Raw genomic sequence first — 26,224 nt, forward strand, 5'->3', positions numbered from 1 at the left:
TTCCCTTCACCACGTGACGTTCCCGGCGCTCTTGCTACTGGAAGGGAAATCGCCGCGTGTTGGAGCCACAGGGAAGGAGAAAGTTTTTGAAGCTGCTTACAGGTAATAAAAGGAAGCAATAAGGAAAGGAGCCCCCAGAAGCTGCCAAGATTTCAGCAGCCCCCACCCTTCCTGCAGCTTGGAGCTCTTAGAGAGCTCCTCAGCCCCCCTGAAGCTGCCGGGATTACATTTCAGATAATGAACAAAATTTTCTCTGGCTGTTCGGTATCTGAATTTTTGTTCAGATACCGAAGCAAATTTTTGCCGAAAATTTTGTTCGTTATCCGAAATGTACGAGAAAGGAAGCGTTCGAGTAACGAGGTACCACTGGACTTCCCCAGAAGAGCCCTTCACTACTCCACTCGAAACAGAATACCCTACGAGACTAAGACTTTCAATCCTGGGCCTAGAAAGTTTAGAACTAAGACGCCTTAAACAAGATCTAAGTATTGCCCACAAGATCACATGCTGCAACGTCCTGCCTGTCGGCGACTACTTCAGCTTCAACCACAACAACACAAGAGCACACAACAGATTTAAACTTAATATTAACTGCTCCAAACGTGACTGTAAAAAATATGACTTCAGTAACCGAGTTGTCAAAGCATGGAACTCATTACCGGACTCCGTAGTGTCATCCCCAAACCCCCAACACTTTACCCTTAGATTATCTACGGTTGACCTATCCAGATTCCTAAGAGGTCAGTAAGGGGCGATTACAAGTGCACTAGAGTGCCTTCCGTCCCCTGTCCTATTGCTCTCCTATATCTCCTATACCTTTCTTCTATTCCTATATCTCTTCTTCTATTCTTTCATTGATATGTTCTATTACTATATCTTCTTTTCTATTATTTCTTAGATATATTTTACTATGAGTATCTCCTCTATAACCTTCATCATGTATTTTACTATGTGTATATAGATATATACCCACTGAAACCCTCATTGTGTATTGGACTAACTAACTAACTAACTAACTAACTAACTAACTAACTAACTAACTAACTAACTAAAATAAATGAATGAATAAATAAATAAATAAATAAATAAAAGCACAGCATCCAAAACATTTTTAAATTTCAATATTCCTCATTACTACCCATACATCTCTCATTTGAATGTTACTGAGAACAACCCTTATCAGGGAGCTATTTATGTACTATCAAGAAACGCTCATGTTTTAATGCACCCCGTGCCAAAAGGAATGCATTTTATATGTAGAGATAAAAATGTTGAAATAATTATTGGGATTAAATTTAGATAAAATATATGCCATCTTTATAGAGAAGACTATCAATCAAGTGACAGGTTTGTGCACAAGTACTTTTTGGTGCATAGCTAGGATCTTAAACGTCCTTTATTTCTCTTGAAAGAATCCAATCTATCAGGTATATCCTAGTAGGCCCTTGAATTCCAAATGTAGAATTAAGGAGGGAGGCAGGACTATTTTGAATTGATACAGGTACATGGTCCTGTACCATCGCACATTGGTTGAAGTTACTCTTCTTTTGCACAGGTTTGAGTTCTTTTCTTATGGAGGAAAATTACAAATAAAAATGGTACAGCCCAATCTCAAAAAAATCATTAATCTCATGGCTTCTCCATCAGAGGAGGGTTCCTGCCAGTTTGGACCTATTCTATAGAACTATGGCCTGCGAGCCACATGCGGCACGCTGAGGCCATTTATCTGGCCCGCGGATCTTTTCCAAGGCCGCACTGGAAAAGCAGTGAGAACGTCCCCCTCAATCTTATCTCATCCGAGGTAAAGTAAGGCTTGCCGAAAGCCAAGCTGGGCACAACACACACATATACACGCACGCACCCACCTCCTCCTCCTCTTTGAGTTGCTAGCTCCCGTTTTCTGAAAGGGGATTGAATGGGAGTCCGGGGTCGGAGGGTGGAGGCTTCTCGGGTGAGTCCTCCACGGGGAGAGAAGAGGGAGGGTGAAAGAGGAAAAAGAGAGAGAGAAGTGGAGAGAAAGAAAGAAAAGGGAAAGAGAAGGGAAAAAGAGCGAGGGAAAGAAGTGGAGAGGAAGGAGGGAGGGAGGGAAGGGAGGGAGGGAAGGAAGGAAGGGGGAGAAAGAGAGGGAGGGAGGAAGAGAGAGAGCAAGAGAAAAAGAGAGAAAGTAAGAGAGAGAGAGAAAGCAAGATAGAGAGAGAGAAAGAGTGAGTGAGAGAGAATCTCTGTGCATAGGAATCTGTTCACAGGTTTTTTTATAGTCCAGCCCTCCAACAGTCCGAGGGACAGTGAACTGGCCCCCTGTGTAAAAAGTTTGGGGACCCCTGCTATAGAACCAGTAGAAGGAATTTTCCCCCGCTTGCTGAACTGGCAGCGATGGACAGCTGGACACCCCCGGCCCCCGAATTGGCTGTATCATCACCTATGGTGCCGCCATCTTGGTTTTCACTTCTGCGCACGCACAGAAGCTGGGTTTTTAGTGTCGCGGTTTGTGAGTGATTAAAGTCCGTTAGAACCTTAACCCCATGGAGTCAATGGATAAAAGCCTTTAGTCATTTGTTCAAACAAGATATATTTATTGTAAAAACAGAAATAAAACATGTCTCGAGGGACAACGCAAATATACGTCTTTACATAATGGAGGATAGGAGAGAAGAGAGTGAGGAATTGAAGAAGAAGGAAGTGAGCTGGCAGGATATTGCATCATAACAGGAGGATCTTAATAAAGCACACACAGTTAACTCTTTCATTACTGAATGTCTCTGGTGTGTTACCTCAGCAATGAGTTAAGTCAGAACCCACCCCTGTTTCCACTGAGGTGTTCCTAAACATAGGTTCTGAGTTTACATTCAGTGCATTGAATCAACTTACCAAAGACCTGAAAACCCAACAAGATCAACCTATTCTACTTTAAGAACATTTTAAGAGCACTCAAGTTCCTTTTACGAACCAGTGTGATATACCAGTTAACTGTTTCTAAATGCCAAAAGGCACTTATATTAAGACACTTCAATGCTCTCCACACAGCAATTTTGGAGAGTTGATAGAAAAGTCCAGTATGAGCTAAGATGATGTCCCTTTCGACAAGGGACTATTGCCAACCACAACACAGTTAATCTCTTGCTATATTGTTCCCTGAATAAGAGTTCAAAGACCTACCAAACTCTATAACTAATTATCTGTAAAACACCAGGGAAATTATTTTTTATGTTGCTGCTGTTATTGTTATCGGTTCAGTATAATTTATTCTCCTTGAACATAGCTAAATTTTCCTATTCTGCCTGTAAAATTTCTTATCCATTGACAAATCTACTACCTACTTTAATATTCAGTGATTATAATTATATTTATATTCACACCCCATAGATTCAGATATGCAAGTTGCAGATATGTCTCCCTGTTCAATCTCCTACCCAGGAGCTAATTGTAAAATTAGATCTCAGCCCCCTGACCGGCAAATGTTTGTATGGCTGTTGTTTGAATGGGTATGACTGATTTTTGAATGGGGATTTTAGATTGTCTGTTTAGTTCTAATTTAATTGGATTTAGCTATTGTATTTGTTGTTTTTTATATGTTGTAAGCCACCCTGAGTCTTAAATGAATGAATGAATGAATGAATGAATGAATGAATGAATGAATGAATGATGGGGAACGTCAAAGCCTCTGTTCTCTTTTATTTTCTTTAAATTTGACCTGGGAGTACTTTCAGGCTGATAGCATCTAAATGCTAGTAGCCCAAAGTCACTGTGGAAGGCTGCCTTCATCCTCAACAAAGGAAATATGAACAAACAGTAGAAAAAAGACATTTGCAAATGTAATGCTCTCTACATGGGGCTATCTCTGAAGAGTGTTCGGAAACTTCAAATCGTGCAGAATGCAGCCGTGTGAGCAGTCATGGGTCTCCCCAGATATACCCATGTTTCTCCAACACTCCACGGACTGCATTGGCTGCCGATTGGTTTCCGGACACAATTCAAAGTGTTGGTGATGACCTATAAAACCCTACATGGCATCGGACCACATTACTTACAGGACCGCCTTTTGCCGCACAAATCCCAGTGGCCAATTAGGTCCCACAGAGTTGGCCTTCTCCAATGTCGCCTGGCAGGACCTAGGGGAAGAACCTAGGGGAAGAGCCTTCTCTGTGGCGGCCCCGGCCCTCTGGAATCAGCTCCCTCCAGAGATTTGCACTGCCCTCACCCTTCTCGCCTTTCGCAAGAGCCTTAAAACCCATTGTTTTGGATTCTGTGAGCCGCCCCAAGTCTTTGGAGAAAGGCGGCATACAAGTCTAATAAATAATAATAATAGTGGTAAAGTTTCATTCATGACACAGAATGATTATAGAATCATTGATTAAATTATATGATTATAAATAAGAAACACTGTGACAGGATCTTTGGCTGGAGAGCTTTTCAAAGGGGAGACAGTTCACAGACATCCTTTCAGAAAGTTAGCGGTATGGGTTCTATTTTTTTAAAAGGAGGAATATACCTGTAACTATATAGCAATAGCAATAGCACTTATACTTAAATACTGCTTCAGTGTGCTTTACAGTCCTCTCTAAGTGGTTTACAGAGTCAGCATATTGTGCCCAACAATCCTCATTTTATCAACCTCGGAAGAATGGAAGGCTGAGTCAACCTCCAGCCGGTGAGACTTGAAATGCCGAACTGCTAGCAGTCGGTAGTCAGCAGAATTAGCCTGTGATACTGCATTCTAATCACTGCACTATCACTGCTGTTATATAACAAGTTCCTACAGAAAAATGCATACTAATTAAAGACACTAAAATAATGGTATTCATAACTATTAAAAAAATATATTTGGCTGCAACATATTCTCAAAGTGATCAATGAAAAGTTGCTAAATAACTTTTATATAAACTTAATTATCATCCATTTGTTGAGCTGGAACAAAAGCAATACATTTTACAAGCCATACTAACTTTTTCAACATTAATGTACATACTAATTTTCCAATATTCAATATAAATTTAATTCTGTTTTTTAGAAACATAGAAACATAGAAGTCTGACGGCAGAAAAAGACCTCCTGGTCCATCTAGTCTGCCCTTATACTATTTTCTGTATTTTATCTTAGGATGGATATATGTTTATCCCAGGCATGTTTAAATTCAGTTACTGTGGATTTATCTACCACGTCTGCTGGAAATTTGTTCCAAGGATCTACTACTCTTTCAGTAAAATAATATTTTCTCATGTTGCTTTTGATCTTTCCCCCAACTAATTTCAGATTGTGTCCCCTTGTTCTTGTGTTCACTTTCCTATTAAAAACACTTCCCTCCTGGACCTTATTTAACCCTTTAATATATTTAAATGTTTTGATCATGTCCCCCCTTTTCCTTCTGTCCTCCAGACTATACAGATTGAGTTCATTAAGTCTTTCCTGATATGTTTTATGCTTAAGACCTTCCACCATTCTTGTAGCCCGTCTTTGGACCCGTTCAATTTTGTCAATATCTTTTTGTAGGTGAGGTCTCCAGAACTGAACACAGTATTCCAAATGTGGTCTCACCAGCATTCTATATAGCAGGATCATAATCTCCCTCTTCCCTCTTCCTGCTTGTTATACCTCTAGCTATGCAGCCAAGCATCCTACTTGCTTTCCCTACCGCCTGACTGCCTTGCTTTCCATTGCTGTGCTATTAATATTTTATCACTTCTTAGTACAATTTATATACAGTGCCCTATAAATCTATACATTCTGAATTTCTAAGTAGGAAAAAAAACCCATTAGAATAGCCCAATAATTGACAGTTTGTCCTTTGTTAATTATTGCATGGCATTATTCCAAAATAAATTAAAGTTTATATATGATTAAAACAGGAGGAAAAGCTGCTTTAAATGAAGCCATTAGCAATAACATGATAATCACAACGCATTTTATTTAATGTATGTAGTATTAAATAAGTAGATTTAAATACTTTTTTAAAAGATTTGGATTTAAAATATTAACTGGGGAAGTATTCTAATGGTAAAAAAAAGATATGAAACCACTCAATCTCTGTGTGTCATACTTACTCTTTATATACAACATAAATGCTATAGTGTAGTTACTGGTTTCAGTTGTAATTAACAGTGTGTGATTTCCCTCTTGGGTTTCTTTGATTCTTGGGAACTCCACTGAAATGATATGCCTGTTGAGACAGAAAACAAGACTTCCTTTATGAAATAATTATGAAAAAAAACTTCAGCGTGTGGAACTAGGCCAAAATGACAAGCAAAAAGGAAACAAAACCTTGATATGGACCAGAAAAACCATTTCATGAATCACCTACAGAATAAGGTTAGCCAGAATGACAGTTCTTCTCTACTTACACTTCTCTGGAACTTCCTGAAATCTCTTCAGCTCCAAATAGTGGCTTCTTGCTCATTCCAAGAAGAGGAAGCGATCATGCTTTTAGCTTTGATATGCAACTAGAGCATTTCATTTAGAAAGACTGGTAAACTGACATAAGCAGTATAGTTCTAACTGCAGGCTACAACTTAATGGGTCAATTAAGTCTGTGAATTTTAGCAGATAACTTCAGATAACACTGGGGAACAGCAATTTCGTTGTCTTAAATCTGTGATTTGTTTTCATTTCATTTCATTTCATTTTATTGGATTTGTATGCCGCCCCTCTCCGGAGACTCGGGGCGGCTAACAACAGTAATAAAAACAACGTGCGACAATCCAATACTAAAAACTAAAAACCCTTATTTTAAAACCAATCATACATACACACGTACCATACATAAATTGTGGAAGCCGAGGGGGAAAGAATATCTTAATTCCCCCATGCCTGACGACACAGGTGGGTTTTAAGAAGCTTGTGAAAGGCAAGAAGGGTGGGAGCTATTCTAATCTCTGGGGGGAGTTGGTTCCAGAGGGCCGGGGCCGCCACAGAGAAGGCTCTTCCCCTGGGTCCCGCCAAACGACATTGTTTAGTTGACGGGACCCAGAGAAGGCCAACTCTGTGGGTCCTAATTGGTCGCTGGGATTCGTGCGGCAGAAGGCGGTCCCGGCCTCTGGATCCAAAAATAACCACAGTTTTTGTCTATCACATCAACTTTTTAAGCTACAGGATACTCTCAAAAGTCATACAAATCACGCATATTAAAGAAAAGTAAAGTAAACTTACCAAAAGCACTGTACCGATTAAAAAAAAAATTATTCATACAAAGGCTATAATAGTTACTGCAAGATAAGTTGTGTTCATACAAATAGTTGTTTTTTTTATTGAACGGTAATTATACACATTAAGGTAAAAAAAATTGCTTATAGTTTTATCTGGAGTGTTTAATCTGTGGACATTCTCGCTTGATGCAACAGTCAGCCATCATATGTACCTTGATCCTGTGCCTCCCTGACCTTCAAATCTTGGGGAATCGCTCACCCTGCCCATCACTGATTGCACCAAGATTTTCCCGGAAGTTAGCAAGATGGCTATGTAAAAAATGCAATTTGATGCTCATGTCTGTCATCTGCACCTCTATAACTGTCTGGTTTGGTGCTGCAACCCAACAGGACCGACACAGACTTCAGAGGATAATCAGAATTGCAGAAAAAACAATTGCTGCCAATCTGCCTTCCATTGAGGACCTGTATACTGCACGAGTCAAAAAGAGGGCGGGTAAAATATTTACTGACCCCTCACATCCTGGACACAAATTGTTTCAACTCCTACCCTCAAAATGTCGCTACAGAGCACTGCACACCAAGACAACTAGACACAAGAACAGTTTTTCCCCGAACGCCATCACTCTACTAAACAAATAATTCCCTCAACACTGTCAGACTTTCTACTAAATCTGCACTTCTATTCTACTAGTTTTTCTCATCATTCCTATCACCCATTTCCTCCCATGTTGACTGTATGACTGTAACTTGTTGCGTATATCCTAAGATTTTTATTATTATTGCTTCTTCATTGCTTATTTGACCCCTGTGACAATCATTAAGTGTTGTACCACATGATTCTTGACAAATGTATATTTTATTTTATGTACGCTGAGAGCATATGCACCAAGACAAATTCCTTGTGTGTCCAATCACACTTGGCCAATAAAAATTCTATTCTATTCTATTCTATTATATATAGAAACATAGAAACATAGAAGTCTGACGGCAGAAAAAGACCTCATGGTCCATCTAGTCTGCCCTTATACTATTTTCTGTATTTTATCTTAGGATGGATGGATGTTTATCCCAGGCATGTTTAAATTCAGTTACTGTGGATTTATCTACCACGTCTGCTGGAAGTTTGTTCCAAGAATCTATTACTCTTTCAGTAAAATAATATTTTCTCATGTTGCTTTTGATCTTTGTAGAGAAAAAACTTGATGTAGTAGAAGAAAACTAACTACAGTTTTGAACCCCAGCATGCTTAATTATAAAGCTCAAAAATCAAACTCAACAGAAATTGTGTTACAAATTGTTCCCCAGTGAATTAACTGTCAGAGTTTGGACACTGCATTCCTTAACTCATTTCAAGTTTCTCATTTTATTTGTAGTCTATTGGTAGAGTTTATAGCAATGTAGCTGCCACTTCTCCCTTCCTCCCCTTCCTTTCCTTTCCATTTTAACTAGGAACTGACCCAGATTCAACCCGTGAAAATATCTGACTGAGAGATAAATCTGATTTTCTCTATTCCTATCTACCAATATCACTTTTAATATGGCAATAGCCTAAATGGCATAACTTAAAAGGAATTATTGGTTATTTATAACATTTATGTAGCATCTATCTTCCAACTCACTCTGGATGGTTCCCGGTCAAAAATGTATTTATAAATTTGGAAAACATCTAGAGTCATAGAAATATTGGGTGGGAATTCTCCACTTGAATTCTGGAGAAGGAAATTTGACTTCCAATTTCTCCCATTAAACTTCTGAAACCCTCCAGCCATGGAGCTTTGATGTCAGAGAAGGAATGGTGTACAGTATATGAAATCTGGGAATTAGAATATTGCATTGAAAGATTAGGAGAGGATTTGGGTCCATGGGAATCCAAAGCTTTCCTATTCTTCAATTCTGCTCAGTCTAATAGGAATTAAGGGAGGGTAACTTGCTTGGTTCCTTCTCGCTCACTGATGAAACGTAGCACTATCCCTTCAATTTTTCTCTGAAAGAATGGATTAGGAAAAGTTCAGGGAATATACAGTGATACCTTGTCTTACAAACTTAATTGGTTCTGGGACGAGGTTCTTAAGGTGAAAAGTTTGTAAGACGAAACAATGTTACCCATAGGAATCAATGGAAAAGCGATTAATGCGTGCAAGCCCAAAATTCACCCCTTTTGCCAGCCGAAGTACCCGTTTTTGCACTGCTGGGATTCCCCCGAGGCTCCCCTCCATGGGAAACCCCACCTCCAGACCTCTGTGTTTTTGCGATGCTGAGATTTCACCGAGGCTCGCCTTGCTGGGAAACCCCACCTCTGGACTTCCATTGCCAGCGAAGTGCCCGTTTTTGCGCTGCTGGGTTTCCCCTGCTGGGATTCCCCTGCAGCATCACAAAAACACAGAAGTCTGGAGGTGGGGTTTCCCATGGAGGGGAGCCTCAGGGGAATCCCAGCAGTGCAATAACGGGTGCTTTGCTGGCAACGGAGTTCCGGAGGCAGGGCATCCCAGCGGCGGCGGTGGGTTTGTAAGGTGAAAATAGTTTATAAGAAGAGGCAAAAAAATCTTAAACCCCGGGTTTGTATCTTGAAAAGTTTGTATGATGAGGCATTTGTAAGACGAGGTATCGCTGTATTATGAAAAGTTAAGAAGGATGAATGCGAAATGCTGAATATTAGAGCTATATGTAAAAAGGGAATGATGTAAGAGAATTTGATAAGTAGTGTTACTTCAAAACAGATAAGCATCCATCCAGTTATCCACATCTTTAAAAATTTGAATTACTAAGAAGGGAATTCATGGGCACAAAAAAATGCAATTGTTCATTTGAGCTTTTGCTGGAGGATCATCTGAAGTAGAACAAATATTACTTTTGGCTCTTTGTATTTTAAATGTGTTTTGTTAGTTTGCTTACCGATTCTCCAAATCCAGGGAGGAATTACATTTGGTCCAGATCTCTTTAAAAACCCAGTGGCAGATGATGTTTCCTGAAATATTTAATACTGCCTTTAGCCTGACATTTTCAAGCACACCAACTTCTACAATCGTTGTTGTTTTGTAGGCATTCTGAGCGCTTTGATTATTCAAGGAACACTCGAGGTCTTCAACATTATCTTGCATCTGCTTTGTAAGAGATAGAAAATATATCTTTACTCTGTTGCACCAACATTGGAAGATAATTTGCTTATACTGTAGTTCTCTGTGAAAGATCCAGTAAAAGTAGTATTTTCCTTCTAGATATCTTTCCCCCACAAAATGAGGTCCTTCCCTATCTCTCTTCATACTTCCCTCCTCGGTCATTGAAAGAGATAGAGAGGTTACACAATTTGATTAAGAAATGAATATTGAGGACATCTTTTGTGGTGAATGATGTGAGAAGAAACCCTTGGAGAAGAAATTTTTGAAGTAGGGTAATAATTTGAATGTGTATAAAGTAATTTCTTTTTCAAAAAAAAAAAAATTAGGTGTTCTGCTGGTGTGTCCCAACCGCCCGTAATTACAGGGTAATTAGTCCCAAAGAGACACACACCCCACGATAGAAAGAAAACAAAAGATCTTTATCAACAGAAAAGTAGAAACAACTCCCTTTTTAAATGTCAAAGGGATTTTCTGGTACACACAAGGCACAGGTTAAATGCAATCCAATTTCTCACCCAGTAACTGGGAAATTGAGTCCAATTCCAAAGTCCAGAAAGTCCACACACAGCAAACCAAGATCTTGATGAAACTATGAATCAGATAAACTTCCACGAGGCTAAACCAGCATGCTGCTCTTTTTATCTGTAACATTAATTACAGCAGCCCCACCCAACCACAGGTGGCCTCACTTATCTCCTGTAATAATCCTTCAGTTGTTGTCTCCTATGCATCACTCTACGCATGCGTGGGTCCATCATAAGTTCTTGTTCAGAATCCAGGGATTATAAAGATGATTGATCTCCTCCTGGGCTGTCTGCCAAACTCCCCTCTCCCCTGTCACTCGCGCTTCCTTGGTCAGAGGAGACTTTTTCGGCAGATTCTATCGGGAGCAAAACAGGCCTGTGGCATGTAGATGTTTCCCCCACATCCACCTCCACATTCCTTGGGGCAGGAGCTGGGCCAGAGCTAACCACAACATTGGGAAGGGTAAATTCATATACACATTATAAAAAGACAAACAGTTTATGAATTAAGTTCGTAAGTTCGTAAGTATGGCAAAAAGAAATAACAAAAGACTGAAAAAATTTAAGAAGAGGAACACCTGAAATATGACAAAAATGTGGAAATAGACAAGAAAAGGAAGTTATAATTTCTATTTTAGCATGGAAAAGCAAGCGAAGTATTTGGTACAAACTAAAGAGTTTGAGGAGGGAGAGCAAATCTTAATATAGCATAAATTTCAAGATGCAAGATTTATGATTTCCTGAACTACTGTGGTTCAGTAGAACATGCAGTTTTATTTTCACCCAACAAGAGGAAAAGACCATAAATTTATGGGGGATGAAGTCAAAGAGCACTTCTGTTTTCACATGTATTTATCCACATTAGACTATAGCTAAAGTACTAAATGGAGAAACTCCCAAAGGTGCTTTTTCCAAAAGGCAAGTAGACTTTCTTGAATTTTTTCACTGCTGATCAAAAAAGCCAAACATTTTCTTAAAAAAAGAAAAGAAAAGAAAAAAGTCCAGTTGCTTTTAGGAAAGAAGCATTTCTGAGGCATTCGGAGAGTAAAAGTTGATGATATTCCTGGTGTTGGAACAAATATCCAAATACCCAAAATACCCAAAAATCTTGGGTTCAGTACCAAGTGGGGAGACACTGAGAACATGGAGATTGCGTGGAACGATGGCTTATTCATGAACAGGATCACATGGCTCTCGGGCAAAAAAGGAGTAGAGGTGCTGGGAGTGCCTGGGTTTTATGCCCTCTGTGGGCTTTTGAATTTGAGCTTGTGTTCTGATTGGTTGCCAGGCTCCTGTGGGGCCGTGCAGGGGCAACTCTGTATGCAATCCTGAGTCACAGGCTTGGTTGAACCTTGTTGGGTGATGATGTAATGAAAAGGCTTTGGGCAATTTCTACTATGGCTCTGTTTGAAGGAGGTAGATCTTTGTGACATATGATACCGTGTTTCCCCAAAAATAAGACACTGTCTTATATTAATTTTTGCTCCAAAAGTTGTGCTACGTCTTATTTTCGGGGGGTGCCTTACATTTCTCAAATAAGACAAATTCACAGGCAGAAAAGCTGATACCCCCAAAGAAAGTGTACCGTACGGTACACTGATTACGGTACGGTACCTGTCAGTATGGCACCTACACATACAAACGACAGCCCTTATATGGTACAACAGTATACTCCCGCTATTGCAGCTTCCGGCCACCAGAGGAACTACAATCTACGCACTGTAGTGGAGACTGTAATGGCGGTGAGACAGCAGCAGACTGTGTCTGCTGTACTGGAAGGTACAAAGCGATGGAAGGGGCCAGCAGGGGATGCCACATTATTACGGTACCGCTATGAACGGCTTTGAATGGTACCATATGTTTTTCCACCGTACCATATGTAAACTTTACTACGCCTTATTTTCGGGCGGTGCCTTATATTAGCAAATTCTGCAAAACCTCTGGCATGCCTTACTTTCGGGATACGTCTTATTTTTGGGGAAACAGGATAGACCTGTCCCAGACCTTAATGGTTCATTGACAAAGGTGGGGCAGATGAGCTTATGCCTCCCTTTTAGGGGAGGTATTCTGCCCTTTTAATATTTCTTAAAATATCTCATTTTCCTAGGAGAGGGATGGGTGCTAACCATCCAGCCTGTGGTGTCTGTAATTAATGAATGGAAATCATATAAGATTTTATTAATTACAGAAAATTATTTATTTATTAATTGCAGAAATTCATTGCAGTGCCCACCAGATACTGTACCTTTAAGTGGAGCTTAAACTTGTTTCACATTGAAAAAGAAAGTAGAAAATGTTATATTATATTATATAACGGAGACACTGTGTCTTCAGTATGATGTGATGGAGAAAGCGAAGAGGATGCTATTCTGTGGCACAAAATCATAGACCAAATGGGATTTTGGTTCAATTCAATGTTTTTATAATCTAATTTTACCTTTACCTTGAGAGAAGGTGGAGAATCCCAGTTTCTCGAAGCATTGTTGTGTTGTTTGATGAAAAAGCAAGTTATCTCAAATGTAGTTTGGCTTATCACAACAGTGGATGCCACTGTAAGAATCAGAGCTGCCAAAAAGGAAAAACAAAAAAAAAAGTACAATGAAATCAAAATGTAAACATGCTGAATATATTGTGGTGATTGGTTTTTTCATCCCACTGTCCCACTGTCCTTCATTCTTTTGTACCTCTATCAACTAGTAGGTTTCTCATTAAATAAAATATGTAGAACATAAAACATAGCATAATAAGATGGGAAGAGACTTTGGAGGTCTTCTAATCAAACCCCTTGCTCAAGCAGGAGACCCTATACCCGTGATGGTGAACCTATGGCGGCATTGGTTGCCGATCAGTTTCCGGTCACAATTCAAAGTGTTGGTTATGACCTATAAAGCCCTTCATGGCACCGGACCAGATTATCTACGAGATCGCCTTCTGCCGCACGAATCCTTGGTCTTCTCCAGGTCCCGTCAACTAAACAATGCCGTCTGGCGGGACCCAGGGGGAGAGCCTTCTCTGTGGTGGCTCCAACCCTCTGGAATCAGCTTAGGACTGCCCCCACCCTCCTTGCCTTTCGTAAACTCCTCAAAACCCATCTCTGTCGTCAAGCTTGGGGGTACTGAGATAACTTCCCCTTGCCTATGTAGTTTCTGTGCACAATATGACTGTATGTATGCTTTTATTTACTGGGGTTTCTATTTTAGATTTTTTTAATATGTATAATTGCTATTTTAGATTCTAATTATTAGATTTGTCATTATGTATTGTTTTTATCACTGTTGTGAGCCACCCCGAGTCTGCGGAGAGGGGTGGGATACAAATCTAATACTGTAAATAATAATAATAATGTGCCACAGGTGGCACACTAAGCCATTTCTTAGGGCACGCAAAGCGTTGCCCTATGTCAGCTCCAGTGCACATGCATGAACTATCAAACTAATTTTTGGCCTTGGGGAAGGCTGTTTTTTCCCTATCCAGCCTTCAGGAGGTTTCCCTGAAGCCCCGGAGTGTGAAAAACAGCACAACGGACAAACAGGAAGTGCAAAAAAATGGACTTCTGGTTTGCCCATTGGGCTGTTTTTAGCACTCTGGAGGCTTCACAGAAACCTGAGGGTGAAAAACAACCAAGGATAGAGGCATCTATGGGTTTGCGCACAGGCGCAGTGTGGCGTATGTGATGGGGTTGTGTGCTGGCATGTGCCATTTTTGGCACACAAAAAGAAAAAGTATTGCCATCATCACTGCCTCATATCATTCTGAACAAATAGCTGTCGGTTCTTGAGACTCTCCAATGATGAGCAGCCCCAACTCCTGGACGTAAGCCATTTAACGGATTAATTGGTCTCAATGTCAGGAAATTTATCTCAAGTTCTAGATTGGATCAGTCTTTAATTATTTTCCACCCACTACTTCTTGTCTTGCCCTCAAGTACTTTGGAAAATAGGTCAACTCCCTCTTCTCTGTGACAACCCCTGAAGTACTAGAAGACTGCTCTCATATCATCCCTCTTCTTGCTAAATTAGGCATACCAACATTCCTCAATTTTTCACCATATGGTTCCACTTCTGTAACGCTCTCTGCATGGGGCTACCTTTGAAAAGTGTTTGGAAACTTCAGATCGTGCAGAATGCAGCTGCGAGAGCAATCATGCGCTTCCCTAAATATGCACATGTCACACCAACACTCCGCAGTCTGCATTGGTTGCCAATCAGTTTCCGGTCACAATTCAAAGTGTTGGTTATGACCTATAAAGCCCTTCATGGCACCGGACCAGATTATCTCAGGGACCGCCTTCTACAGCACGAATCCCAGCGGCCAGTTAGGTCCCACAGAGTGGGTCTTCTCCGGGTCCCGTCAACTAAACAATGCCACTTGGTGGGACCCAGGAGAAGAGCCTTCTCTGTGGCGGCCCCGGCCCTCTGGAACCAACTCCCCCCAGAGATTAGAATTGCCCCCACCCTCCTTGCCTTTCGTAAGCTACTTAAAACCCACCTCTGCCGCCAGGCATGGGGGAATTAAGACTTTTTTCTCCCCCTAGGCCGTTACAACTGTATACATGGTATGTTTGTATGTATGTTTGGTTTTTATATATTAAGGGGTTTTAATTTGCTTTTAGTATTGGATTTTATTGTATATTGTTCATGATTGTTGTTAGCCGCCCCGAGTTTTCGGAGAGGGGCGGCATATAAATCCAATAAAACTTGAAACTTGAACTTGAAACTTCCCTTATCTTTGTGTTCTACTCTGCACTCTTTCCCAGGGTCTCAATATATTTTTTTGCACTGTGGTGACCAGAACACAGTGTTCAAGTCTGTCAAGATGCGTCTGAATTTTGAGTCTATCTTCTAAATGTTAGCTATCCTTCTCCGGGTCCCGTCGACTAAACAATGTCGTTTGGCGAGACCCAGGAGAAGAGCCTTCTCTGTGCCGGCCCCGATCCTCTGGAACCAGCTCCCCCAGATATCAGAGTTGCCCCCACCCTCCTTGCCTTTCGCAAGCTCCTTAAGACCCACCTCTGTCGTCAGGCATGGGGGAATTGAAAATTTTTCCCTCCCCCCTAGGCTTATAGAATTTATACATGGTATGCTTGTTTGTATGATTGGTTTTTTAAATTGGGGTTTTAAAGATTATTTTTAATATTAGATTTGTCTACATTGTCTTTTTTATTGTTGTTAGCCGCCCCAAGTCTTCGGAGAGGGACGGCATACAAATCTAATGAACAAATGAATAAATAAAATATTCCCCCCAGCTTGGTGCCATCTGCAAATCTGATGAGTTCTGCTTCTATCCTCTCATTCAGATCATTTCTGAAGATGCTGATGCTTACTCAGCCCATATATCTATACAATGAAGGGCTGCAAAAAAATTTACTACCACACTGTGGGCGTGGCTTGTTTTGTGGGTATGGCTTGCCAGCCATGTGACAAGGTGGGAGTGGCTTGATGACCATGTGACTGGGGGTGGCTTAAAGGTCATGTGAGTGACTTAAAGGTGGCTATTTAATTTTATATTATTTAATTCTATGTATATATGCCATATGTGTACATACATATTGCACACAGGCAGACAAAAATATACATTACCTACTATATAAACTGTATGTGTATGAACACACACACACACACACACATGCACAGCTCTTCTAAAATTGTACACACTCAACCTCATTTACTGCAATAGGAAAAACATACCCAGAGCCCAGAAGGGGAAAAAAGAAAAAAAAAATCAAAATTTTACTACTGGTTCTGTGTACCTGACCAAACTTTTTCTACCAGTTCTATTTCATTTCATTTCATTTCATTTATTGGATTTATATGCCGCCCCTCTCCGAAAACTCGGGACGGCTAACAGCAGTCATGAACAATGTACAGTAAAAATCCAATACTAAAAACTAACTTAAAACCCCTTAATATATAAAACCAGCATACGTACAAACATACCATACATCTATGTAACTGACTGTACCCGTTGGAGCCCATCACTGCATCTATATATCGCTATCATTCTATCTCTCTAATGTTACTCACTTAATTATAGATGCCACGAATGTCAATCCTATTTTTTTGTATTGGCCACTGACTGGAGTGGAATTTAGCATTTTGGAAATGTTTCCTTGGCTGGCAGAAAGCCAGAATCAATGGAAAACTTGACCATTTCATAAGATAGAATATATATAAAATATGGTGTTTCAGCCTGGATGAATGAAATGTAATTGTCACTGTTGAAGCAGTAGATTTGATAAAAGATAAGCCAGCCTTCGTTTTGAATACAGAACACAGAAATTAAACTAAGAGTGAAAAAAAAAGTCACTAGAAACACAAAACACAATAAATAAAGGAACAATTCAATTTTAAACATTCAAGTCTCTGTTCCAGCCAGTATTTTATTAAATCTTTATGGTCAAAATTAAAATGAGATACAGAGGAATATAAAAGTATTGGAAAGTGAGTTTTTTAGCTGAAGGCATTTACAAAGATGAAATATAGCACCAAAACTGGAAACCAAATTTTAGCAACTAATCAAGGAGAAAACAGAGAAATTTCCTGACAATTAGAACAATTAATCAGTGGAACAACTTGCCTCCAAAAGTTGTAGGTGCTGCAACATTGGAGGTTTTTAAAGGAAGATATTCTACAACCATTTGTCTGAAATGATACAGGGATCCCTGTCTGAGCAGAGGGTTGGTTGTTTGGTTGGTTTTTTTTAAATTTCTCTCTCTCTCTCTCTCTCTCTCTCTCTCTCTCTCTCTCTCTCTCTCTCTCTATCATCTATCTATCTATCTATCTATCTATCTATCTATCTATCTATCTATCTATCTATCCATCTATCTATCCAACCTGCCTTCCATTGAGGACCTGTATAAGTACTGTCAAAAAAGTCAAAAAGAGGGCGGGGAAAAGATTTACTGACCCCTCACATCCTGGACACAAATTGTTTCAACTCCTACTCTCAAAACGTCGCTACAGAGCACTGCACACCAAGGCAACTAGACAAAAGAACAGTTTTTTTCCGAACGCCATCATTCTACTAACAAATAATTCCCTCAACACTGTCAGACTTTCTACTAAATCTGCACTTCTATTCTACTAGTTTTTCTCATCATTCCTATCACCCATTTCCTCCCATGTTGACTGTATGACCGTAACTTGTTGCTTATATCCTAAGATTTTTATTAATACTGTATTGCTTCTTCATTGCTTATTTGACCCCTATGACAATCATTAAGTGTTGTACCACATGATTCTTGACAAATGTATATTTTATTTTATGTACGCTGACAGCATAAGCACCAAGACAAATTCCTTGTGTGTCCAATCACACTTGGCCAATAAAATTCTATTCTATTCTATTCTATTCTATTCTATTCTATTCTATCTATCTATCTATCTATCTATCTATCTATCTATCTATCTATCTATCTATCTATCTATCTATTTTGTCCAATACACAATGAAGTAAAATATATCAGAGAAAGAATAGAAGAGAAGATATAGGAATAAAATATATCAATGAAAGAATAGAAGAAAAGATATAGGACATATAGGAGAGTAATAGGACAGGGGACGGAAGGCACGCTAGTGTATTTATGCACGCCCCTTACTGACCTGTTAGGAATCTGGAGAGGTCAACTGTGGGTAGTCTAAGGGTAAAATGTTGGGGGTTTGGGGATGACACTACGGAGTCCGGTAATGAGTTCCACTCTTCAACAACTCGATTACTAAAGTTGTATTTTTTACAGTCAAGTTTGGAGCAGTTAATGTTAAGTTTGAATCTGTTGTGTGCTCTTGTGTTGTTGTGGTTGAAGCTGAAGTAGTCGTTGACAGGGAGGACGTTGCAGTATATAATCTTGTGGGCAACACTTAGATCATATTTGAGGCATCGTAGTTCTAAGGTTTCTAGACCCAGGATTGTAAGTCTAGTTTCGTAATGGTATTCTGTTTTGAGTGGAGGAGTGTAGGGCTCTTCTGGTGAAGTATCTTTGGACATTTTAATGTCCAAGATGTGGTAAGGGTTACAAAAGCTGTATTCGAGGATAGGTCTGGTGAAAGTTTAATAAGCTCTGGTAAGTAGTGTGAGATTGCCAGAGCAGAAGCTGCATAGGATTAGGTTAACAACTCTTGAAGCCTTCTTGGCAATGTTGTTGCAGTGGGCTTTGGCACTTAGGTCTTTCATTATTAGTATTCCGAGGTCTTTAACCGAGTGGGGGTTATCTGTGATAATTTGTTTATTCAGTTTGTATTTTGAGTTCGGTAGACCTCTAAGGTCCCTTCCAATTTGGTTATTCTGTAATTCTGTTTTTGTCTCAGAAATGGAATTAAAATTGAATGACAAATAAGAATGGAAAACGGCTAATGTGATTTATCAGAAAACAACCACAAAATGGTGATACATTCCTGCACTGGTATCTCTTTCTAGTATGTCAGACTGCAGGTGTGGTTGCCAATATTAGACTGGGTTGAAAAGAGATATAAATAAAAATGGTCCCCAAAGGATTATCTAGCATAAGACTGAAACTGGACAATACTTTAAAAAACAGGGAATGCATTTGATGAACATGGCATAGAACAGTCTTTCAGCCAGAAATTGGATGGGATAAAAGAGAGACTGATAAATGTTTTTTTTTTTTAAATGAAACCAATCTAGCAGCTATTTATTTGAGTTCTGATGCTGGATAAACATTTAGTTCGGATTTGGGATTAATAGTGTTTATGTGGCTGTCGGCTATTTTTGTGTGTGCGTTATTATTGTGGAAGGTTAGATGAGATTTTATCAACAATATCCACCCCTGATTAATGCATTCATTTTAATAATCGAGGTTGACTCTGAAATATAAATCTATGCCTGAAGAATCTGGGTTAGAAACACAGAAACATAGAAGACTGACGGCAGAAAAAGACTTCATGATCCATCTAGTCTGCCCTTATACTATTTTCTGTATTTTATCTTAGGATGGATATGTTTATCCCAGGCATGTTTAAATTCTGTTACTGTGGATTTACCAAGCACGTCTGCTGGAAGTTTGTTCCAAGGATCTACTACTCTTTCAGTAAAATGATATTTTCTCATGTTGCTTTTGATCTTTCCCCCAACTAACTTCAGATTGTGTCCCCTTGGGTTAAGTTTTGGATTGGAGACGTGGAGAGCCTGAAAGTTTACACATCGTTTTTGTGGCATTTTCATTGAGTCTTAATAATGGTTTTATTCATTTTGGATTTGGGGCTCTTTTTTCATACAGCTATAATTTTTGCCACTAGAACAATGTAACTTTGGCCACTAATATAATGTATATGGATTGATTTAGAAGGTAATACCTTTTGTATAGTAGAAGCTTAATACAGACTTCATACAAATAAACATTCAAGAAATACTACTCCTTTTAAATAGCAATGTTAATTGCTGGAGATTTCTCATATTAAATATATTAGCTCAAGTTCACATTAGGAAAAACTTACTAAGAAAACAATATTCAGAATAGCTCAAGAACTAAGCCAATCACTAAACTTGGAGAATACACAGCAATAGCAAACCCCTCCCAAACCCCCCCCCCTATGATAGCAGTACACGTTCACAACAGAATGAGACCTTCAGTAGAGACACAATAGTAGAGACCTTCAAATTTCTAGGTTCTATCATATCTCAAGACCTAAAATGATCACCTAATATCAAAAACATCATAAAAAAAGCACAACAAAGAATGTTCTTTCTGCGCCAGCTCAGGAAGCTCAAACTGCACAAGGAGCTGCTGATACAGTTCTACAGAAGAATCATTGAATCTGTCATCTGCACCTCCATAACTGTCTGGTTTGGTGCTGCAACGCAACAAGACCAAGACAGACTTCAGAGGATAATTGGAACTGCAGAAAAAACAATTGCTGCCAACCTGCCTTCCATTGAGGACCTGTATAGAGCATGAGTCAAACAGAGGGCAGGGAAAATATTTACTGACCCCTCGCATCCTGGACACAAAGTGTTTCAACTCCTACCCTCAAAATGTCGCTACAGAGCACTGCACACCAAGACAACTAGGCACAAGAACAGTTTTTTCCCGAACGCCACCACTCTACTAAACAAGGGTGACAGGGTGTATGGGAGGCAGCACAAGGGAGTCACCACAGCGAAGTGGTTTATTCCCTCTCCAAGCGCCCAGAGAAAGGAAAACACTCCGTTCGCTCTTGGCCGCCCAGAGCGAAGGCAGCATTTATTTTCTCCAAGCGCCCAGAGAAAGGAAAATGCTTCATTCGCTCTGGACTGCCAAAGCCTCCTTAAGCGCTACCGAAAGGCTCCTCTGGCAGCCCAGAAAAGTCCGAGAAGGCCAGGATTAATGGGGAATGGCAGGAAACTGGTCGGGCGTTTGTGCCGCTCTCAAATTTCCTTGGAAATTTTTCTGGGCTCGGGTTCTTAAGTAGAAAATGGTTCTTAAGAAAAGGCAAAAAAATCTTGAACACCCATTTCTTATCTAGACAAGTTCTTAAGTAGAGGTATTCTTAGGTAGAGGTACCACTGTATATTGGGAAGTGATAGATTATCCTTCATTGTACATTTGAAGAGAAACTAAGAACTGGTTTGCCACTTATGGATTATTACACTAAGCAAAGGCTGTTGGTAGCCATTGAATATTGGTTTATCTCCAAAAAAAAAAACCCTAAGCAGTGCTTGACAGTTAATACTCAAGCGAGACACCACCTTGAAATTCCAGATTGTAAACTAAATCAACAAGTAAAAAGAAGAAGGAAAAAAATCCTGGAAAAAAAGCAATGAATAAATGATTCTATATAGTACTTTGTGCTTTTATTCCCAGTACTGTACTTTTATACTCTTGAGCAAAAAAATCCAGCTCTGGACATATTCATGTAGTTATTGGGAGTCCAGTTAAATCTGAATAAATCTTTCCCTTTGTAAGACCTCAATAAAGAGTAGAGTAGAGTAGAGTAGAGTAGAGTAGAGTAGAGTAGAATAGAATAGAATAGAATAGAATGACAGAGTTGGAAGGGACTTTGGAGGTCTTTAAGTCTAACTCCTGCTTAGGCAGGAAAGCCTACACCAGTGATGGCAAACCTTTTTTTCCTTGGATGCTGAAAGAGCGTGTGTGTGCGCTATCATACATGCGCAAGTGCCCACCAGTTATGGGCTCCACCCCAGAGCACCCAATTTGCACTGAAAGATATTGAAACAAAATGCATAAGACATGCCTACAGTGTGGTAGTAAAAAATTTGATAGCCCATCGCTGGTCCACACCCATAATTCAATGCCTGGGGAGGTCGAAAATAGCTTCCCCACCACCCAGAGGCCCATTGGAGGCTGGAAACGGCCTGTTTCTCAACTTCTGGTGGGCCCAGTAGGCTTGTGTTTTGCCCTCCCCAGGCTCCAAAGGCTTCCCTGGAGCCGGGGGAAGGTAAAAACACCCTCCTCCATCCCCCCAGAGGCTCTCTGGAAGCCAAAAACACCCTCCCAGAGCCTCTGTGCGAGCCAAAAATCAGCTGGCTGGCACACACATGTATGTTGGAACTGAGCTACGGCAATGTTTTAGCATCTCTTGATTCTTATATAAACCTATTTGAGATCTAGGACATAAAAGATGCAAGAAATAACCCAAGAAACCATGCATTACAGCTTGCACATGATATTAATTTACAGATGTAGACTGAATTTGCACATATAAGTTTGAAATGTAAGATTAATTTAGCAGTAAATTCAGTTATTTCTGCTTGAAGCCTCCACCTGTAAGGGCAGTTAATAAGACTTATATAGACAAGTTTAACCTAATATTTAAATCAAAGTCTCTGCCTTTGTCAACCTGAAATAAATCAGAAGACAAACATGTATCTTTAAACTCTTCATTTTCTGATTTTTTCCAATGAATGAACCTAGGATTTTATATCTGCATATAATGCTAAGACTGGCTAATCAAGAGACAAACAAGTTATGTGCTTTTCTGGCAAATATGCTATGATAGGTTTGCCAATGTATTTGCTTTATCATTTAGTATAATATGCAGGATGGAATGTAAAAAGTAGGACAGTAATAAACCATAGATTCAAAAAGCTGTTCATTTTATACATTACATTAAGCCCCAAGTAAACACTTGGGCTTTTTATAATGGATGAATTCAACTTCTGCTGAGAACAGAACAGAATTTAAAGCACAATAAATAATTGTGAAACAGACGACTTGATATGAAACTGTATAATCACAACCAAGAATAAAAGGAAATTGCACAATTTTAATGATCAAATATACTTTACATTCAGTTTAAAATAAGCTGCCAAAATCAACACAGGGAGAAAAACTACTTAAAGTACAAGACAAATAAGTAAAATAGGGAGCTTGAATATTTGAATTTACAATATATGTGAAAAAGAACAACTACAAAAAGAGCTGCATTTTATTTTATAATATATTGTAGTAGGAAATGCTGCTCTTGCTGTGGTTTTCCCCAACATTTTTTATTGGACTTTTGGATTTTCAAACAGAAAAACAAATTTTATTTCAATAAGATTTATTTCAGATGAGACAGATGAAAGTTCAATGAGGTTTCTAAGCATGCTTGCAGGTCAATATATCTCATTGAACTCCATGGAAAAGATATACAATTGTATTGTAAGAGAAATCATAAATCGAACCTTGACAATTTTAGAATTTAGCACATAAGCTGGTGGGGATATGCTGTTGTATTATTGTAGAATGGCTGAATTAAGAACGAAATGTTCTTAACCAAAGACATCATGTAGATCAGCAAATATTGGTATAAAAGAGAATTTATTAAGACTTAGGTCTTATAAATTATGATACTTATTCTATTATTACTAGGAACACTATTTCAGCCCCAAAGGCAAATATATTTATCTAAATCTTGAAAAACATAATTATACTACCGGTACTTTCTTGCTAACAAGATTAAATAATATAAACAAGCAAAATCACGTTCCTAATATTAGTTCCTTGTAAGAAAAACAGCTTAATTATGCTGTGGGTTCATTTTAGAGATTAATTCAGGAGCCCTGGTTTTCCCTTGAGTATACATATAAATAATATTAAGCATATAAGGCAAGATGTGCAGAACTGAAATATGAGCTTTGTCCTTTGTTCAATTGCATAAAAAGGTAAGATTTTTTAAAAAAGCATTAAAATATGATGCCAGAGTTGTATGAATACAATTTCACCATATAACCTATTCAGTGAATTGGGAGCCAAAGTTTTAGCAGTAGCTAAGCCAAATATCTACCCATAAATACAATAATCATCCTTCTAATAAAGATCCACACTCAATACTTATTAAGATATATTAATTGCATCGTTGGCAAACATATATTTAAATTGTATCCTTGGCAAACGTACACTCAAATCTATTCCAATAGAAAGTTTCATTTACATTTCGATCGCTGAGCTTTCCAGTGGTTTTCAAATCCCTCAACCACAAAACAAAAATGATCTAAAAAACCCTTTCAGCTTGCTTATTTTATAGATAGATAATAGTCCAATAGATAGATAGATGATAGATAGATAGATAGATAGATAGATAGATGATAGATAGATGATAGATAGATAGATGATAGATAGATAGATAGATAGATAGATGATAGATAGATAGATGATAGATAGATAAATAGATAGATAGATAAATAGATAGATGATAGATAGATAGATAGATAGATAGATAGATGATAGATAGATAGATAGATAGATAGATAGATAGATGGTAGATAGATAGATAGATAGATAGATAGATAAATAGATAGATGATAGATAGATAGATAGATAGATAGATGATAGATAGATGATAGATAGATAGATAGATAGATAGATAGATAGATAGATTATAGATAGATAAATAGATAGATGATAGATAGATAGATGATTGATAGATAGATAGATAGATAGATGATAGATAGATAAATAGATAGATAGAAGATAGATAGATAGATAGATAGATAGATAGATAGATAGATAGATAGATAGATAGATAAATCCATCCATCAGCAAATGTTACCCATCCATTCAGATACATATGAACCTTCATACAAGCAGTCTGTTCTTTTACAAAGGAGAAACAAAAAAGAAACCAAAGATGCATGGGGCAAACTCAAAAAGACATGGAGAGAAATGAGGCATGGAAAAAAATCAGAGGAGGAGACACTAAATAGACAAAAAGGTGTAGGATAAAACTGTAGAAGGAGGAGGAAAATTTGGATCAGCAAGGCAAGAGCTATGAATGCAGATGTCAATGGGTACACTTACCAAGGCTCTGCAGCTGACTTTTAGTTACTAAAATACTGAAGTATTGCGGCCTCATTGCAGCTGTTGGTTGCTTGAGTGAAATGCTATTTCAAGAGCTCACATTGTGTGCAGGTGTTTCTCTCGGGAATCCATTATAACTACTCAGCCTCTGGACTGTAAACCACTTCTTCTTTTTGGGGAGGAGTTTTGGGGCTCTTCCTGCAACATAATAATAATAATAATAATAATAATAATAATAATAATAATAATAATAATAATAATAATATAAAAAACACAATAACAACAACAACAACAGCAGGAGATTAAAAATACCCCATACAATAGTTGATGTTAACAACCAGCAAAGTGAACAATATCTTTCCATAGCATTCAAGATATTCTTTTTCTATCGTTTTTAACAAAAATAACAATAATAACAATAACAACAAAGTTGGAAGGGACCTTGGAGGTCTTCTAGATCTAGTCCAATCCCCTGCTTAGGCAGGAAACCTTACACTACTTCAGACAGATGGTTATCCAACATCTTCTTAAAAACTTCCAGTAATGGAGGATTCACAGCTTCTTTTTTGTGAAGAAAAGAAACATAGAAACATAGAAGTCTGACGGCAGAAAAAGACCTCATGGTCCATCTAGTCTGCCCTTATACTATTTTCTGTATTTTATCTTAGGATGGATATATGTTTATCCCAGGCATGTTTAAATTCAGTTACTGTGGATTTATCTACCACGTCTGCTGGAAGTTTGTTCCAAGGATCTACTACTCTTTCAGTAAAATAATATTTTCTCATGTTGCTTTTGATCTTTCCCCCAACTAACTTCAGATTGTGTCCCCTTGTTCTTGTGTTCACTTTCCTATTAAAAACACTTCCCTCCTGGACCTTATTTAACCCTTTAATATATTTAAATGTTTCGATCATGTCCCCCCTTTTCCTTCTGTCCTCCAGGCTATACAGATTGAGTTCATGAAGTCTTTCCTGATACGTTTTATGCTTAAGACCTTCCACCATTCTTGTAGCCCGTCTTTGGACCCGTTCAATTTTGTCAATATCTTTTTGTAGGTGAGGTCTCCAGAACTGAACACAGTATTCCAAATGTGGTCTCACCAGCATTCTATATAGTGGGATCATAATCTCCCTCTTCCTGCTTGTTATACCTCTAGCTATGCAGCCAAGCATCCTACTTGCTTTCCCTACTTTTCATTTGCCGCAGAAA

The 26,224-nt window shown here is 38.8% G+C and overlaps 1 protein-coding gene across 1 annotated transcript in view; it reads right to left on the reverse strand.

Moving 5' to 3' along the window:
• Nucleotides 1-25,196, reverse strand: part of FLT3 (fms related receptor tyrosine kinase 3) — an 83,312-nt gene extending 58,116 nt beyond the window's left edge. Inside the window, 4 exon segments of the mRNA XM_070751695.1 lie at nt 6,039-6,154; nt 10,032-10,240; nt 13,223-13,344; nt 25,013-25,196. Of these exon segments, the coding sequence (XP_070607796.1) occupies nt 6,039-6,154; nt 10,032-10,240; nt 13,223-13,344; nt 25,013-25,067 (502 nt within the window). The 5' untranslated portion in view covers nt 25,068-25,196.
• Between the last annotated feature and the right edge of the window lie 1,028 nt (nt 25,197-26,224).

The sequence above is a fragment of the Erythrolamprus reginae genome, chromosome 4 (assembly GCF_031021105.1).
Source record: "Erythrolamprus reginae isolate rEryReg1 chromosome 4, rEryReg1.hap1, whole genome shotgun sequence".
In the NCBI taxonomy this organism is placed as follows: Eukaryota; Metazoa; Chordata; class Lepidosauria; order Squamata; family Dipsadidae; genus Erythrolamprus; species Erythrolamprus reginae.